Source organism: Bactrocera latifrons, unplaced genomic scaffold, assembly GCF_001853355.1.
Source record: "Bactrocera latifrons isolate USDA-ARS-PBARC rearing strain unplaced genomic scaffold, ASM185335v1 scaffold_188, whole genome shotgun sequence".
Lineage (NCBI taxonomy): Eukaryota > Metazoa > Arthropoda > Insecta > Diptera > Tephritidae > Bactrocera > Bactrocera latifrons.
Window position 1 is genome coordinate 520,127 of NW_017535385.1, and position 17,099 is coordinate 537,225.

A 17,099-nucleotide genomic window follows, 5' to 3' on the forward strand; every position below is an offset into this window, starting at 1 on the left:
GTTACTAAACATAACGAAGCGGACCCGCCTTTTGGGAACATCAATATGTCCTTCTTTGACTACGTCACCGACCAGACTTCGAACGCAACTCTCTTCAAACATAGCTATGGAGACATCTATTCCAAAGCAATCCCATCGGTGTGGAACTAACCGCAAAAGCTCGGATTGCTCTTGGAGCAGCTGAAACACAAGTTGTCATTAGTGATTTTCCCTTTCAAACGACCGTTACGTAGTAAATGTTAATTATGATATAAATGTAGTTTTTATGTTCACATTCAGTCTGAGCAAAATTTTATTACCATATTTTATGAGAATTCAATAGTCTTTTATGCTTAATCTTACGTATGGCTATGTAGACTTTGTGATCACAAAATATCATTTGGTGGAATGAGTTGGTGTAGAAATTGGATGTGCAGACTTCGTAAAAAAYCTCGATAAGGACTAAGCTTAAGCTAACATTAAGGAAACGATCTATTTATGATAAATATAATGGATTTTTAGGTATCAATAAATACGTATTTATATATTAAATGGCAAAAAAAAAAAGCAACATAATTAAAACACAAAGCGACCTAATAAAATACTAAAAATAATTCAGATTCGCAATTGCGCACTAAGTGTCTGACGACATCAGCTTGTACATGCGGCATTTAGTATCGGAGAGACCAGCCAAGTATGTTGTGTCGCTCGTGTAGACAGGGCATATGTCATATATAACCTCTTGTGCGGGCATTGTTTGGATTCGCTGTTCGCGACGCACATCGAACAATGCCAACTGTTTGACATCCTGAATGTAGCCTGCTACCAGCGTATTCGCTTCGACTGCAACTTGCGCACAACGTGTCATAACTGGCGTAGCTTTGGAGCCGTGAAATGTGACTTTCACATTGAGYGTTGTAGTATTGTCCACCTTTTCCAAACGCCCGACAATATACCGTGACTGTGGGTGGCGCACACTACACCGGGCCGATACTAGCAGCGTTTCATGAACGGCATCAAAGCGCATGGAAAAGAAGGGACCATCTAAAGGAAGACGAGTAGCAATAGTTATGATGCCGCTATCAGTGTATTCATAGAACCAAAGTGATTGCAGTTTGCAAACWAGAAAGCCACCATGAGGAAAATCATTGCATGGAGATACACTGGCCACATTAATCACAGTGCTTAAATCACCTAAAAACGTAAAAATTGTAAAAATTTTGCAACAACAATGAGAAATTTCAACTCACCCTCAGTTTTATATTCCTCCAAAATGTTTTCAGGGAAACGCATATCATACGTGTATGTGCTGCCACTGGAGGAACCCAAATACAGTACATTTACTCGATCTTTGCGGTCCATAGCGCATGCCCACACCATTTTATCACCTGGTTCGTATGTGGAAGCCACTTGACGGTTGCGCAAATCGAACAATTTGGAACGTGTTTCCATGCTGGCCACAGCCAGAAGCTGTTGATCAGCACTTAAGCAAATATCTCGCAGTAATTTCGACGACGCATGCAAGAATGTTGAGGTACGGAATGTTGGCATATCGATGAAGCGCACGCCATATCCAGGAAATAGACCTTGAGCGCTTTTCTGTGAGGCCAAAATACACGAATGCTGTTCAGCATGTATTAATACTCGGCAGCCAGCCTCGCGTGTCAACTCAATTGTACGCTCGAGATAAATCCGTTGCATTTGGAGTCTTAGCAATTGCTTGTTTTTGGCGAAGCTGGATTCATAGCTGAAACTATTGACACCACCATTTCGTAGGATTTGTTTCATGCGATCATTTTCTGCTTGAAGGTTTTTCATTTGTATGGTTACCAATTGATGTGCCATTTTTAAAGCGGATACTTCTGTTTGTAAGGATTGTGAGCGGCAACGCTCTATCTCAAGCTGATCGCGTAAACGATGCTCTTCGCTGCGATCGATTGCTCTTACACGCTTAGCGTACAAACAACGTATATCGCGGATTGCCGCCTTTGCCTTGCATTGTGGACAAGCCTTATTGCCCGACTGGCGTGCACTCTCGGCCAACCAGCGGCGAATGCAGGAATCCCCGAAGAGATGTCCGCAGCGCAAGGACACTAGACGGTGTTCACCTGACATCTCCCAGTTGTCGAGGCAAATAGGGCATATTAAACCTTCGTCTTCCTCATCTTCATCAATACCGTTGCCGTCGCTGGATTTTASCCGCGGTGTATTCGAYTTTGGAGTGCCTGTACTGAGTCGYTTTCGCTTCTTTGGTGGCGATGGAGAAACCAAATTTACCGTTGAAACTTCGTTGTTGGGCATGTCAATAGCCGCAGAATCTGCGCCAATACTAGGGCCTGGCAAAGCATCAAGTGGAGTAGGTTCTAGTCCAACAGCTAAACAATATTATAAACGTGATTACATTATACATATGTATATATTATTAATAATGTCTTTATAGTACCAATTTCAGATCCTCCGTCACTTGTTGGTCGTTCCTGACGCAAAGGTTCTGTAAGCATTTCCTGTGCTTCTTCAGCAAGGTCATTAACTTCCTCCTCAACTTCAGCAGCATCTTCATCAACGTTGTTGTCTTCATCATGGCTGTTTGCTTGCTCCTCCGATTGCTCAGTATTGGGCTCATTTTCAGCRACATCTGCGACTTCCTCGCTTAGCGCTCTTAACGAGCTATAGTCATGGTCGGTATTACCTACTTGTCCGCGTCTTAAACGTGTTCTCCTTCTTGTATTGTTCAATTCTATATTGGAGTCGTCGCTAGAAGTAGAGCGTGTACGACGAGCGACGTAATTGTGATCTCCCTGCGATTCACCGTGTGAGTTTTGCATTTTATCGCCGAAATAAAACTCTCGTAGCGAATGATTTCATATAAATTTGTATATAAATTAGTTACTTTTTCGTAGACATCGAAGATGCTCAAGAAAATATATAATTTTCAGGACTTTGATTCAAAAGCAGCGGTGGTAGCACAGTGTTGCACTTTCAAAGTTCAAAATGTCCTCTTAATTTCAGCAGATAAGAATATGTATTACTATATTATTAATTAATATCAATTGTTGGTTTGGATATATTAGTAGGTACTTTAATATGCCGTGTTTAATACTTATTTCGCTTATTCTTAAATTCAATTCAAAACAGAATCTAAATATGTTTGACGTTAGATACATATATTTCGAAACTRGCGAATAAATCAGCTGTCGTTTATTCGCCGCCGATATAAAACCAGAATTTGTTAGTTACGAAAAAATAGGGAAAAGTTTTTTTGGCAGTGCTATTCTAAATAATAATTACTATATATTTTACATATTATTCGTTATCATTTATTAATATTTAAAATAATAGGATTAACCGAAACAAATTGTTGTGTAAAATATTATGAATTAAAAATGACGGCTCCTAAAGGCAAAAATCATTTCTACTGTTAATTTTGACGTTACTGTCTTATTTATTTTTACATCAACATGGCAACATTCTCGAAGTAATTTCGCAAAGCCGATTGTCAATTTCAGCGCAAAAAAAAGCCAGAGCTTAGTTTAATTGCATTGGAATTTTTCAATATTCTTCCGTTATTTCTCGATTGAAATTATAAAAGTTAGTGAATTACTCATTACTAAATAAAATCAAGTGATTTGTCGTATAMAAGCCAGCAAACATTACTGCCCTAACCTGCAGATTTCTGTTCACAGGTGTGACACCCGCCCCAACGCCGCCTATCTTGAAACTTTCGAGTACTTAATTGAAACTGGTATTCCCCTAAACCTCGCCTTCAGAAAGTGAAATTTTGTACGCTGCCCAGAAACATATTCGATATATTAGAAATACCATCTGGTAGAAGGAAAGCAGCACAGAACGAAAATATGTCCCAGTTGAATACACCTGAAAAAGATGCGGCTGGCAAACCCCCTACTAATCGGCAACATAGTACGCACAGCCCAAATTTGACTTTGCAGCTTCCCAGTCCCATTATTACAAAACGCACACGCACTGCTTCAACGTGAGTTACTGTTTTATAATATATGTATTTCAAAGAGCGAATGTATACAGGTTTACATTTGAAAATATTCAAATTATATTATCTTAACAGCTTTCGATTATTTTCTTATAACTTTTGTTAAACACTAATTTCGGAAAGAATTTTTGTATGATGTATGTATATGTTTGTATATATACCTATAGGTCGGCTCGTGCCTTAGAAAATCCAATTGAAACAGGAATTGTTAAGGCATTTAGTCGTTCGAAGGGACATGGTTTCATTTCACCAAAATCGGGTGGTGAAGAGCTCTTCTGTCATGTTTCTGAGTGAGTAAAAATTTAATTTTGAAGTCTTTTCACATATCACATGAAATCAAATTGCAGTATTGATGGTGAATATGTGCCACARCCAGGTGATGAAGTAAGGTACCGCCTATGTGCAATTCCGCCAAAATTCGAAAAACACCAAGCAGTACATGTACAAATTATCAACTTAACACCAGAAGTTCATCAGAAGTGGGAGGAGCCTGTCTACCCCGATTCTCCTGCTCAGTAAAGTGTTGCTGAAACGGCAATGTATTAATTGTGCACTCTTCATGTCACAAAAATCCTTGGCCAGTGGTAAAAATAAGTATATAGTTAAATATTTCTTAAAAATACCGAAATTTGCCATTAAAATAGGAGGTTAACAAATTTTATATGATCAGCTCACACATTTAAAAATTAAATTTTACACCTTTTACTGCAACAATAAGAGCGCCCGTAGAAATAAAACATCGAAAATCATTCAATTAAAAAACAAAAACTCAATAGACTGCAGGGAACAATGCACACAGTTTGCATTTTTTTTTAATTATAGGAAATATTTAATTAAAACCGGAACATCCGCAAAGTGAAATTCAAACAAATTCTGTTTTAAAAGTAGAAAAGGAAATCATTGTGTGTTCAGCTTAACTGTATCGTAATAGTGTAAAATAACTCTGCGGCGTGAGTCTTGATATACATATACATYTCTATTATTTATTTTCAACATTTCAATAATAATTAATTCTCAAGGGCAGTAGACAATTGCGTCCAGTATTCATGTGCAGAAGTAGTGTCAACATAAGCAAGTAAATAAAATTTAAATTGGCAATGTTAACTTTCTTTTATTCGCTAACGCTGGATTAAAATTGYTGTTCGTTATTAACTGCTATCAGTTAATGTCATTTTTAATATTGTTTCCTCAAATAAATCTGGGTGTCGCTCAATGCTTCAAATAACTTATCTAAACCGTTTTAAATTCAATACTCTGTTATTATTATTAAATTAAAGTAATATCTCAAATAATAATACTAAATATCTTAATGGCATGCTGAAATGTTATTCAGGTTAATTTATTAACTGAAATTTCCGTATAAAACAATCATACTTACATAGCTAGTGTTTGTACTTTATGCTACTCTTCTTGATGAAAAATAAAATAAATAAAGAAAACTATTTTTTCTTTTTAACTCATATATCCTATTTGAATTTATGAATGGTATAGTTCCTAATGCGTTTTTTTCATCCTAAAAATTTAATTTGCAGGCAAAAACCTTAGATATCCATTGTAGGAGTTTCATATAAATATGTATTTAGCTTAGATCTGATCCATGTGAAAGTTTGAAGTGATTTTGAGCACCCTAATTGGTTTGGATATTAGCTTTATAAAATACCTATAAACAAAATAGTAGCATTTTGGTGCAACCCTGCAAAATCGAATTTGCCCAACTTCACACAATACACTCATCCGGCATCATGCAGCGCAGTTTGCTTCCTACTGTATTTAATTTAATTTGTATGGGCTGATTAAAGTTAGATAACGTAATTATTTATGTTCGAGTTGTGCTCCATACGCAAATTGTTATTATTTTTACCGAAATTCAGCATATTAGAAAATGAAGTAATAATATTTTGTTTTGAAAACGAAATGTTCGGCAACTACGTTTCTAGGCTGCTGTCATGGTGTCAGAAATGTTGTGAAGACGAAATTGGCAACGCTGTTTTGTTCAGTCTCTGTGTGCGGTTTGTGTGGTGCGTGAAAAATTTTCCCGTTTTGTGTTGGTGGATAGCGGAAACATGAAAACTTGTTCAATCTGATTGTTAATTAATGGAAAAAGTAAATAAGAGAGCTATTATAAGTAAATCTAAGCGAAAAATGTAATACTTTTTCGTAAGTTTATTTACATATAGAATATATAAACATTGTTTGAGAACCCGTGCAGTGAAAAAATGTTGAAAATATTTGTGGCAATACAGTGTGAAAGCGACGAAAACGCAGCATAAAGTGAAAAAACCGAAAAGATAAATAATAAAGGAATTGAGAAAAGTGTTTGTGTGGTCTCGCCCCTTTTTGATGCTGGGAATTGCACAAAATTGTGTGTTGAAAAATATTCAAAATAAAAATTTCAGTTTTTTAAAGAAAATATTTTTAAGTTGCTTTGTATTTTTGAATACTATCTTTTATCCTGTCCATTTTCAATATCTTTACACAACTGGTCATGTACAAAAAAACGTTTGCTGTCGATTTGTGCTTTTCCAGACAACATCCACCGTGCAGCGGCCATAACTTTGTTTCTATTATGTTTATGCGTGTGCGTGTGTCGATGTCCTTTGGCTCGTTTCTTTACATTACTTCCCACTTTTAATGCTTTTCTGCCCTCTGGATATAAATATGTATGCGATATAGATATTTACTTGATAGCTTTATTATGTATTTATTGTTCTACATAAGGATATATTTGGCAAAGTAGAAAAGTTGTATATTTTGACGCAGTAAAACAACAACACTTCTCAATATTTTTATTGTGATTAATTGGCCTTCACTAAAATATCCAAAAACCTAATTTATCTAATGCTGTACAAACAAAATTATAAAATACAAATATTTTGAAAGAAAACTACTTTTTATAAAATTATTATCTCTGATTTTTTTCAATACCAAAATATATTAATACTTTAAAAGCAAAATATTTTGTGTGGAGTGTGTTAAAGGATTGCGCTTTGGCCTCATGCAAAATATTTTTTTTTTTGAAGTAAATAGTTAGTATTAAATGACAAATAAATTTGTTTCTATGCTTAGTAAACATTTTCACTATAAAGACGAAAGTTTTGAATGCTCTCGGTTTTGTGTAAGCGAGGAGAATTCACTGTTGTGGATTTGAGGTGAGTAGAAATTATATGTCTAAATATGTACATATATATATTTAATTGTATTTAGCAGCATATATTAATTACTTGCTCCAGATTACAGACCTTAAAGCTCGCAAATTGTAAAATATTTTGACTAAAATATGAAAAAAGGCATAATTGTATATGAAAGCATATTTCTGTGATAACTTTGTATTTTAAATCATAACTTCATTATTCAAGTTTGTTTAATATCAACCATAAAATAAAGCCTTCATCTCTGGTGGCCTTGTTGGTGTGTCTGTTTGATTTATGTATATAATCATACAATATTTACGTACATTTACATATTTGCAGATGCTCAGCGTAAAAAAATTGATTCTGTAATAATGTATTTATTTAGAAAGAATTTAACAAATATGCCAATTGTGCTATATCGCAACGTCTGCCCTTCTCGATATTGCGGAACAACCATTAGTGAATCTCACATGTGTTTTCACTGCAAACACGCACACATGCATTGTATTCATACAATTTTCCTTTATAAAGTCAATTTGAAGGCAAAACACTTGTACGCACCACTTAATAATTCCTTGCATCAAATAATAATGGTGTCATAATGTCAGTTCGTATTTTATACTTTTATGTATTATTGCTCTGGCTACAGCCGCTTCTCTTGTGGCTACTGCACAGCTGCCTTCGGTGCAATTGAACGCATTGTTATTGCAGTTGTAGACGAATGGGCAATACTGGGAAATGGAATGGAATTAATTCAATCAAAAGCCACCAAATAATGACGGCCTGAAGAAGACATGAAGGGAATGTGGAAAGGAAAAGCGAATAAAGAATTTACTGTTGTAAGCGTTAAATAATTGTTGCAACCTTCTATTTTGTTGTATACATTTTCCCTTATCTTTTCTCGCTCTTTGGCGCTGCAGCATATTGCTGCTGTAGCCATTATTGTTGACTCTTGCTTTGCGTATCAATAAATAAGTCAATGCACTGTTTTCCAGAATTAAGAGTAAATAGTTGTGTTATTTGTTTATGCATCGTGTAGGTATGTATGTTAGTTGACTATATGCTTTATTTGTTGGAGCACTACTGCTTATTAGGTGTATTCCTTATAAACACTTTTATTTGTATACACTGTGTCTTCTGGTATAAGCATTATATTTTGTTTGTTTTTGACTCTATTTGTATTTAACCCTTGTGGCACACATCAGGTTTTCGTTTAAGTTCTTTTTCTCTAAAGAGCTTCGGTTAGGACTTTTGAGCTTTTGTTGTTGCAGCGATACAAAATATTTCTGAACTACTTTTGTAGAATCTAGAAAGTTCTCATCTTAAAAGTCATTGTTTATATATCATATAAAAATCGTTGGGTAGCAACATTTTAATGATTTTGAAATATAAYAATTTTAAAGAGAAAATATGTATGACCAAAATTTTTTAAAAGCATATAAATAATTATTACTAAACAAAGTTTTAATAAWATTTTGGGAAAATATATATTATTAATTAGTACAAATTAAATAAGGGTTAAAGTGGCGTGCTACAAAGTACTCTAATGTAGTTGAATGCATACAATGCTTGTGCTCGATTTTAAAAGTATCGGAATCTAAACATTTAATGCTATAAATATCAGCTCAAACTTTTAATACTTTTTTATGCCGCTTCGACCTTTGTTTACCATTCGTGGGGAGACACACGAGCATGTGGTTTGCTCCACGCAATATGATGAGTAAACATTGACTAGATGATATCTCACTTGCTTTTGAAGTTGCTTTGCCGTGGTCGGGAACACAAACACACATTTGTGTGTAATTACGTTCTTGCATACATATATGTACATAGTAGATATGTACACATGCACCTTTGCTGCTCACTGCTTGTCTTATCACGCCAGCGACATTGTTGTTTGTACGAGTTGTTGCCGAGCCCATTCATCTCCATTTTATTGAGCTTCCCCGAASCCCTCTGTATTTAATTTTATGTTGCTCGACAGCCCGATATTTCTCCTAGCCGCGGCTTTTATGTGCGCATCAAGGGTTGTGTGTGCGTGCTGTTTTATTTGTCTGTCATTGGCCTGCTTCTATTTGGTCTATCTAGCTGCCATAAAGAAATGCATATTACCGCTGCATTTGCACACACACATATGTACATACATATCTGTACAGAAATTATGTATTATTTGTGTACACAAATGATACTCTTCTTATTTAGTCACTTGCCGTGCCTGCTTCGTTATAGTCGCAGCCACACTTGACTCACATTTGGTGCACGTCTATCAGCACCTCCTGTGTGAGACGTCGCTCGAGCGCCCATTCCTTGGCGTTGTTTTAAATATTTGCTCCTAAAAATAGCTGCGACAAGACTTTGCTCTGGCTCCTGCTTGCTTGCCACAATGTGTTGCACACATATTGCTAGTGTAAATAGACATCTGCATATTCGTTCCATTTACTTACAGTGGCTCGCAGAAGTGTTGACGCAACAGTTTTTCGCTTTGATTGCAGTTTCGTTTTCAGTGCTGCATTTCGCTCCTTTTTAATAAAAATAGTATTGTTGTAGAGGTAGAAAAATAATTCTGTGCCGAGTTGACAGTTCTTAGTCGGATAAGAGTTCGAGTCCGTTCCGGTTACTTAGACTCGACTGCCACTCTAAGGGTAATGAAAATAATGGTGGTTGTTGTTATAACGGGTACCTAGTCCCCGTTTGGGTGGTAAGGATAAAATGGATTGTCGCCGGCGTAATCTAAGGGAAAGTCCAGGAAATGTGTCGTTTCGACGTGGTCGGTGTAATGAGTGGTGCTTGTTGGGTATGCATGCCATGTAGTTTCTGGGTGGGAATTTCTTGTTCTCATGCTCCTTCCCCTCTCTTTTAATACCGAAATATTGGTTCTTATATACTCCACTTCGGTTTGAAAAAAAAATTTTTTTTTTTTAAACGTGCTGTTTGGACGTGGTCGGCTCATAGGGAGAGGGGTGTTCAATGAGTAGGGTTAGCGGGGCATGCAACGATACTTATATTTGATATGTCGGGTCGATACCAGATAAGTGGAAGTTTTAAGTATTCAGAAYGAAGCTGCGCAAGTGTTACTCTCGAAATCCATCTTCAACCCTGGTACTGATAACCCTTTTGCTGTAAGTCTTCCAATGTGATTAACCGAGACCCTGCTGAGAAATTATTATTTCTTCGAAAAGTTCAGCACAATTTGTGAAAAGCACTCGTATCTTTCAGGAGCAAGTTTGCGATTCACTGTTTCTATGAGAATTTAGCTTCATGTTCGTAATTGCTGTCGTGGCAAGCTGGCGCATTTGTTCCGTGCATTGTTTGCAGCTGCGAAATATGGTGCAATGTCAACCATTGTGTCGAGTTGAGAGCGAACTGTTCAGGATTCATTGCCGTTTTATAAAATATAAAAAAGAACAGTGTGATATCACTGCCGTGTTTGTCGCCCATCCTTAGCGAGTTCGCCTCACTGTGTTCTTGCTAAAAGAAGCTTACGCACTCAGTACTTTCTAAATTCTTTAGCGTGTAAATAGAAATTTATGCATGTTTTGGTTGAAAAATGAAGCAGTTCCTTTAAAAAAAGGGTATTTTATATTTCTATATGTTCCTTCTATATGTTCATATTCATATAATGTCCGCATTATGGTGGTTGTTGTTGTTGTAACGGCAATTCTGCCGAGTTGACAGTCCTTGGCCGGATAAAAATCCGGGTCCGTTCCGGTTTTCGTAGACCCGACTGTCGGGCTGCTCCGGCTGTTGAGTTCCTTATCTGAAGCTTAAACTGGATTGTTGGACTACAYATCTAAAGAATAAGGAGTGTGTTAAAAAAATAACGGGAGTTTTAAAATTAAAGTTTCGCTAGTTTGGAGATAAGATGAGAGATCATATATATGTTATGATTTTTATTTTAAGGTTTGGAGTCAAATTTGCCTCATATTCGCCAGATATGACTCCGTTTGACTTTCTATAATTTCCAAAAATAAGAACATTTTACAAGCATTGATGGCCTTAAAAATGCATAGCTGAAACAACTATCCCAAAAATCAAGTTTGAGAAGTGTTTCCACGATCCAAGAATATGGACTAATTGCAAGGCGACAACATTGATGAAGACAAATGAATAAATATTTTTTTCAAAAACAAAAATTCTGTTTTTTTTAACACACCTCATACATTATCTACAATTTTTTTGCTTTGCCTTTTAAAACTCTCTGAACTCCCTTCCTTTCACTTATAACCTCTCAAAATATTGARCAATCTTTTCTCTTTAYTTATGTTGCCTCAGTTTTTGTCATWGTAAATATTTCAAAACCACGACTTTAGTTATCATAAATAATAGCCGAAGYTTTGTGSAACCAGYTTCCTCAAACATTCATTGACAACACTCYTTCTTACTCACTCTCGCTCGCTAGCTCGGACTATCAGTTTCGTGCGTTGCAGTTAGAACAGACTTAATTAAAATTAATTCAAATAATTTGAAACTTTCCAGAGCATACTAATGAACTTTTCTGCGCTTCCCTTCCTTGTGTCTTCCTTTCGCAGTTTCGTTCTTTGCATTTTACTTTTTACCTCGCATTTCCACCAACTCCCCAAAGTGAGTTGGCCGCTTGCAGCGTCACCCACACGCCGCCACATCCTTAGCATTATCATATCATAGTATCGCTGTCCACCTCATTCCACTTTTGGCCATTTGGTTGCCGCCAACGCTGCGCCACTTTAATGCCGCAAACTTATACATCTTGCTCGGTAATGCCGGTAAAGTAATAAAAGCCCGTAAAACTGGGTTAGTAACTACTTTGCCACATCGCTGCATAGTTTTGCATGGGCCATCGATCGCTTTGGCGTGCYGCGCCTGCACCGCAACGCCCGCAACACCTGTGCTATGTTGGCTCACGATAAGTTTGTTGTTGGCGGCAAAGATAACAGCTGTCAATATCTGTATATACTATATATGCACCTTAGCGSTTGGCTATTTACCTCCGCAAGTGGACAGCGCTTGCAAGCGGTGGAAGAAGGCGGCCGTGCAACAAATTGCCAGTAAGCGTTCATGCAACAAAACGAACGCAAAATAGCGGAAAAGCTTTTAAATGAAATGAAATCAAATAAACAATAACTGTAACGACATCAACGCCGGCGTCGCCAACCGAACACGGCAAGAATAATACTAGGCGATGAAGGCTATTGCGAATGGCAACAGCAACAACTATGCTGGCATTGCAGCAATCGCTATTAACTGGCAATATCCATGCTCCGTTGTAGGTTTGTGTGTAAGCGACACAAAGGCTGCGAGCTAACAAAGGTGGTTATTGATAAAGTGGCGGGGAAAGTCGGCGAACACAGCGATGCAGTCAAGCAAGCACCTGGCAAATAAACAGAGGTGTTGCTGCCACCGCTGCCGGTTGCACGTCGGAAGCAGCAAAAGTGATGGGAGCCCGAACTGAAAGCGGTGTTCATGGCGAATTACAACTATAAAAACAACTGCAAAGAGAGTAGAAGATAAAAACACAGTGGATAATTAAAAAAAGATAAGAAAATAGCCTTGACAGGGTTCTAGCTGTGCTTTGTGAGGAATTTTAGGGACATTCTTTTTCTAGTTGAATATAAAAGATGATTTTTGTCATATCATATATACATATGTATGTATACATCTACTTCTTTACTGGCATAGACACCGCTTACAMGGTTATAGCCGAGTTTATAACAGCGCGCCAGTCGTTTCTTCTGCGTCGAATACTTTCAAAGCTGGAGTGTTTTCGTCCATTCATACAACATGACCTAGCTAGGGTAGCCGCTGCCTTTTAATTCGCTGAACTATCCGACATTGACCGGTGTATATCTCAACAGCCCATCGTTCCATCTAATGCGATATTCGCCGTGACCAGTTTGCATAAATCTTTCGCAGAACCTTTTTCTCAAAAACTCGTAACGTGGACTCATCAGATGTTGTTGTTGTTGTTGTTGTTGTTGTAACGGCAGAATTCTGCCGAGTTAACAGTCCATAGATCGATAAAAATCCGGGTCCGTTCCGGTTTTCGTAGACCCGACTGTCGTGGGATGTTGTCATCGTCCATGCTTCTGCACCATATAACAAGACGGAAATTGCCTACTTAGTCGAAAGTAGCATCTATTGGCAAGAGTTATTCTGCGTTGGACTTCGAGGCCGACAGGTTCCAAGATGGACGAAGTTATCTGCGAATACATATGGCTCAAACAGCTCACGACTTCCGGTCTTAGACCATTTATTCTCTGGGTAGCTATAGAACATCCGTTTGAAGGCGAGCTAAAGTGAGAAGGCGAACCATACCTCTCCAGGGTTGTCGCTGTGTTTGAGACCCGCTACGTAAAAAAGTCCTCAATGAAAAGTAAAGAACAGCCTCGGACGAGAAATTACCTCTTTTAATGACGAAAGTCTTTGGCCGGGGTTTCACAGATCACAGGAGTCAGTGAACACCTCTGACTATCTATCCATGTCTGTTTGTGTATCTCAACTTGTGTGTATCTCARCTGTTGTTTGTTGTTGTAGAAAGCTTACTTTTTTGAGATACTAATMTTAAGGTTAATGATAGAATCGATGGGTCAATCGCTATAGAAATCGATGCAGTCACTAATTGCCAACTGTAATGGTGCAAGAAGAACCTCTTGTAGAGGCCCTCAAAAAGAAAAATAACCATTATCARCGCTATTGGCCAGCTGTGTTAACTATAACAATAATTTAATACATGTCGAAATTTAACCTTGGCGAATTATTGGCAGGAAAAAGTGAAAAGTGCGGTGTCACTCAATAAACGGTCCAGTCGTTCACTTCTAATGCGCCGACATTAAAATAAATGCTGACAGTTGGAAATGTGGTACATGCTGCGCCGCTCTCCTTGTGACCTTTGCCTGCAACACCCTTTGTGAAACAATAAATACTCGCACTTATCGCTCATCTAAAGTTCTGCGAAATGAACTGAAGTTCGCGCGATGGGAACGAAGAGTAATGGCTTACTGCAAAACTTTGATTTCAACGATAAACTCACTTGAAAAGCTCAAGTCACATAAACACATGCAACATACCGGTACACAGCTCGAAGTTAGTGAGATCATCAATTAAGTTTTCTGCGYTGTGACAATTTCTCCACTTTTACCTTGAAATTGCGCAAATGGAAAAATGTGTTGCAACTCTGAAATAGCGCCGACGGGTTCGTCTGTAGAGGAGTTGTGGAAGTTTCGCTGTAGAGATTGCTTCAAGAGCGCCACTGAGCGATTGCTACTTTTGTACTTTGCTGCGCTGCGTTCAAGTTGAGCGGCTAAACTTCATGCTGTTACACTCTTGGCAACTCCACTCCACTCCACTGAGTTCAAGAAGAACAAGAAAAAGTCAGCTCGCCATACCCACTAACATTCTCGTATGTTACAAATTGAGAAGAACAAGAAGAGGAAAAAACAAATCAAAAGGCACAACTGTGCTTGGCAGGGTCAATTGAAGGTACAATTGCAGCGTTGACTGCTTGTTGTTGTCGTTCACATTGGCGCGCATTTTCTGTTCATCGTGGCTATGAGTGGCACTTGACGTGCTTTCAACTGTGTGCTCACTGGCCTACTGAGTGCTTGAGCCGAAGTTGCTGAGCCGTTCACTCTCCATTAGACGACGGTTTCCCCTTTGAATTTATTGYTGGCTTCTTTTGTTGTACACAAAAATTATTTCGATTAGTAACCACCCCTCGAGGTGGAGTATTCTTAGTGGTATTATGCGCCATTGTTTGAACAGTACAGCGGAGGGTCTCGAAATGGTCATTTCTTATTATTATTATTATTATTACGATAGGTAAGCCTAAGAGGTCTGTATTAGCAGTGTGGAACATTAATCGGCATCAAAGCTGTTACCGTTAATTACTATACATTCCCGCTTTTTTTTACAGTAAAATATCACTTCGGGGAAAGCTTAAAGCACTTTGCTCACAGCTTAGTTCGTTTCTCGTGCATCAAGGTTAATCTGCTCCGGTTTCAAAAAATTATTAAATAAATTTCACTATATTTTTGACTTTAAGTCTCAGCTTGGGTTTCCTTAAGAAGGTGACTTCATACCTTTGACTCATCCAAATCTTGGCAATTTTCTTTTCCTGAGCTACCAGGCGATGTTTGACATTTAGAAATAATCGAAAAAATCTACGAAAATGCTTCTTTATGAACAAATACCGTCTAAACTGTACRCAACTCTTTTATGAAGGACATGACTGTATTTCTACTTCATACTATATATGAAATAAGACAGATATAAATACATATGTCATCCATAGACCCCTTACATTAGTATCCATTACAGTACTGCATTACTTGCTGCCACTCATAGTGCAAGTCCATTCATTACGTCAMTGCTGTCAGTTTTTTGAGTTGAGCTGACTTCTCTTTACGTCATCATTTCCATTTTGTGCTGGCTTTGATGGAGATATTTACTTAAATTGTTGTTAGGATGCGCAATGAATTCTTGTCCCGTTTTATTTTATGGCATTTGCATTGTTACACTTAATTACTCACCTACATACATTCTCTATTAACACATAAACCTAAAAAACAGTGTGGGGCTCCAACTATTTGGGTTGCGAAGCTTGTCCTGTCGACATTATGCTAAGTTAACTACTTTTCATCCATTACCATCTATATGTGAACTGATTGCTTTATTTTACCTTTTTACGACTTGATGGGTTGTTGGGCTGTAGTCGCAGTTGTTAGATAGTAATCAGATGCTATAAAATTCAAACTAATTGCTAATGGTACGATAAGAGCGCCCTCATTACCGTTATACCGTGTGACGTAACTTGCATTATTTATAGGCCATTGTGTGTGGTAATGCCTATTTTGTTATCAACTTAACTACTTTAATGTGCGATTAACTATTATAGATTAATTGATTGCAATTATTTTAGTTGCCGTTAGTTAAAGGAAACGATACTATAAATACCGTAAGCAGATATATTGCCATAAAGATCTTTTGTCTTCTTCATTGAAATTCTGGAATAATGCATCAACCAGCTTTAAAATAGTTATGATGTGTTAAATATAAATAGGATGAACTAATTATAATGTGATCTTTGAMCTAAAAATTCAGATATGTTCTGACTCTTTTCGATAATATTGTATTACAAATTTGACAGTGGATTTTTTAACCAAAATTCTCCAGAAGAATTAAGCTTGTGAAGTGGTAATTTCATTCTTCAATATAAAGGGAAGGGTGATCAATTTCGAGGCTTCCTACTTTTTCAAAGTAAACGCACAGAAACTTCGAATTTAATGGGGAATGTTTATTACCATACCAATGAACACKCTTTGGCATTTATTTTTTTTTAAACATTATTTCTTTCAAATGTTGGSMGCGGCTTCATCTCAAATAGTCCGTCAGTTTAGTCGAATTTTCGATGACTCGTTCGAGCATTTCGACTGGTCAAATGACACGCGTGATGATTTGGTTCAAGGCCTGAATCAAAGCGGGAGAAAAAAGTCTAACGGTGTTATATAACACGATCTTGGTGGTCAATCGACCGGCCCAAAACGTGAAATTATCTGTTCAACGAAGTTTTCTTTCAATAAATCCATTAATTGGTGTGATGTGTGGGAAGTGGCGCCGTCTTGTTGAAACCAATTGTCACGAGTTCAATTTTTGACGTAAAATAGTCGGTTATCATGGCGCGATAATAGTGGCCATTGGCGGTTACGTTCTCACCGGCATAATTTTTGAAGAAATATGGACCGATGACTTTACTGGCCCACAAAACACCAAACCGTTTTTTTTTCTGGATAAAATAGCAGCTCTTGAATCTCTTCAGGTTCCTCTTCGYCTCAAATGCGACAATTGTGTTTGTTCACATACACATTGAGCCAAAAATGGGCCTAATCGTTGAACAAATGCGGCTCGAAAACTTCGGATCTTCTTGGAACTTTTCAAGAGCCCATAGATAGATAGATAGATATATTTTTATTTCATGCACAATAAATATACAGGAAACAAGAGAAAAAAAA

General features: G+C 37.4%; 3 protein-coding genes across 9 annotated transcripts in view; 2 read left to right on the forward strand and 1 right to left on the reverse strand.

Annotated features, from left to right (window-relative positions):
• Positions 1 to 257: 257 nt before the first annotated feature.
• LOC108967415 (E3 ubiquitin-protein ligase RFWD3) lies at positions 258 to 3,097 on the reverse strand. Its single transcript, XM_018930804.1, has 3 exons — positions 2,423 to 3,097; positions 1,230 to 2,354; positions 258 to 1,173 (listed from the first exon to the last, which is right to left on the reverse strand). Exons 1-3 carry the CDS (start codon positions 2,802 to 2,804, stop codon positions 614 to 616), a joined length of 2,067 nt encoding a protein of 688 aa, XP_018786349.1. The 5' UTR covers positions 2,805 to 3,097; the 3' UTR covers positions 258 to 613.
• Positions 3,098 to 3,441: 344 nt separating this feature from the next.
• Positions 3,442 to 5,214, forward strand: LOC108967417 (cold shock domain-containing protein CG9705). Of its 2 annotated transcripts, none has more exons than XM_018930806.1 (4): positions 3,442 to 3,567; positions 3,649 to 3,970; positions 4,153 to 4,275; positions 4,333 to 5,214. In XM_018930806.1, exons 2-4 carry the CDS (start codon positions 3,834 to 3,836, stop codon positions 4,502 to 4,504), a joined length of 432 nt encoding a protein of 143 aa, XP_018786351.1. In that variant the 5' UTR covers positions 3,442 to 3,567; positions 3,649 to 3,833; the 3' UTR covers positions 4,505 to 5,214. The 2 variants fall into 2 exon arrangements, with proteins under 2 accessions (XP_018786351.1, XP_018786352.1); XM_018930807.1 differs by having other exon boundaries at positions 3,663 to 3,970.
• A 761-nt stretch (positions 5,215 to 5,975) lies between these two features.
• The window catches only part of LOC108967441 (tyrosine-protein kinase Src64B), a 68,783-nt gene continuing 57,659 nt past the window's right edge, over positions 5,976 to 17,099 (forward strand). For 3 of the 6 annotated variants that reach the window (XR_001993260.1, XM_018930849.1, XM_018930852.1), the window contains exons 1-2: positions 5,976 to 6,142; positions 7,052 to 7,134. The gene's annotated coding sequence lies outside the window, so the exon portion shown is untranslated. The other 3 variants (XM_018930853.1, XM_018930850.1, XM_018930854.1) reach the window with 3 other exon arrangements.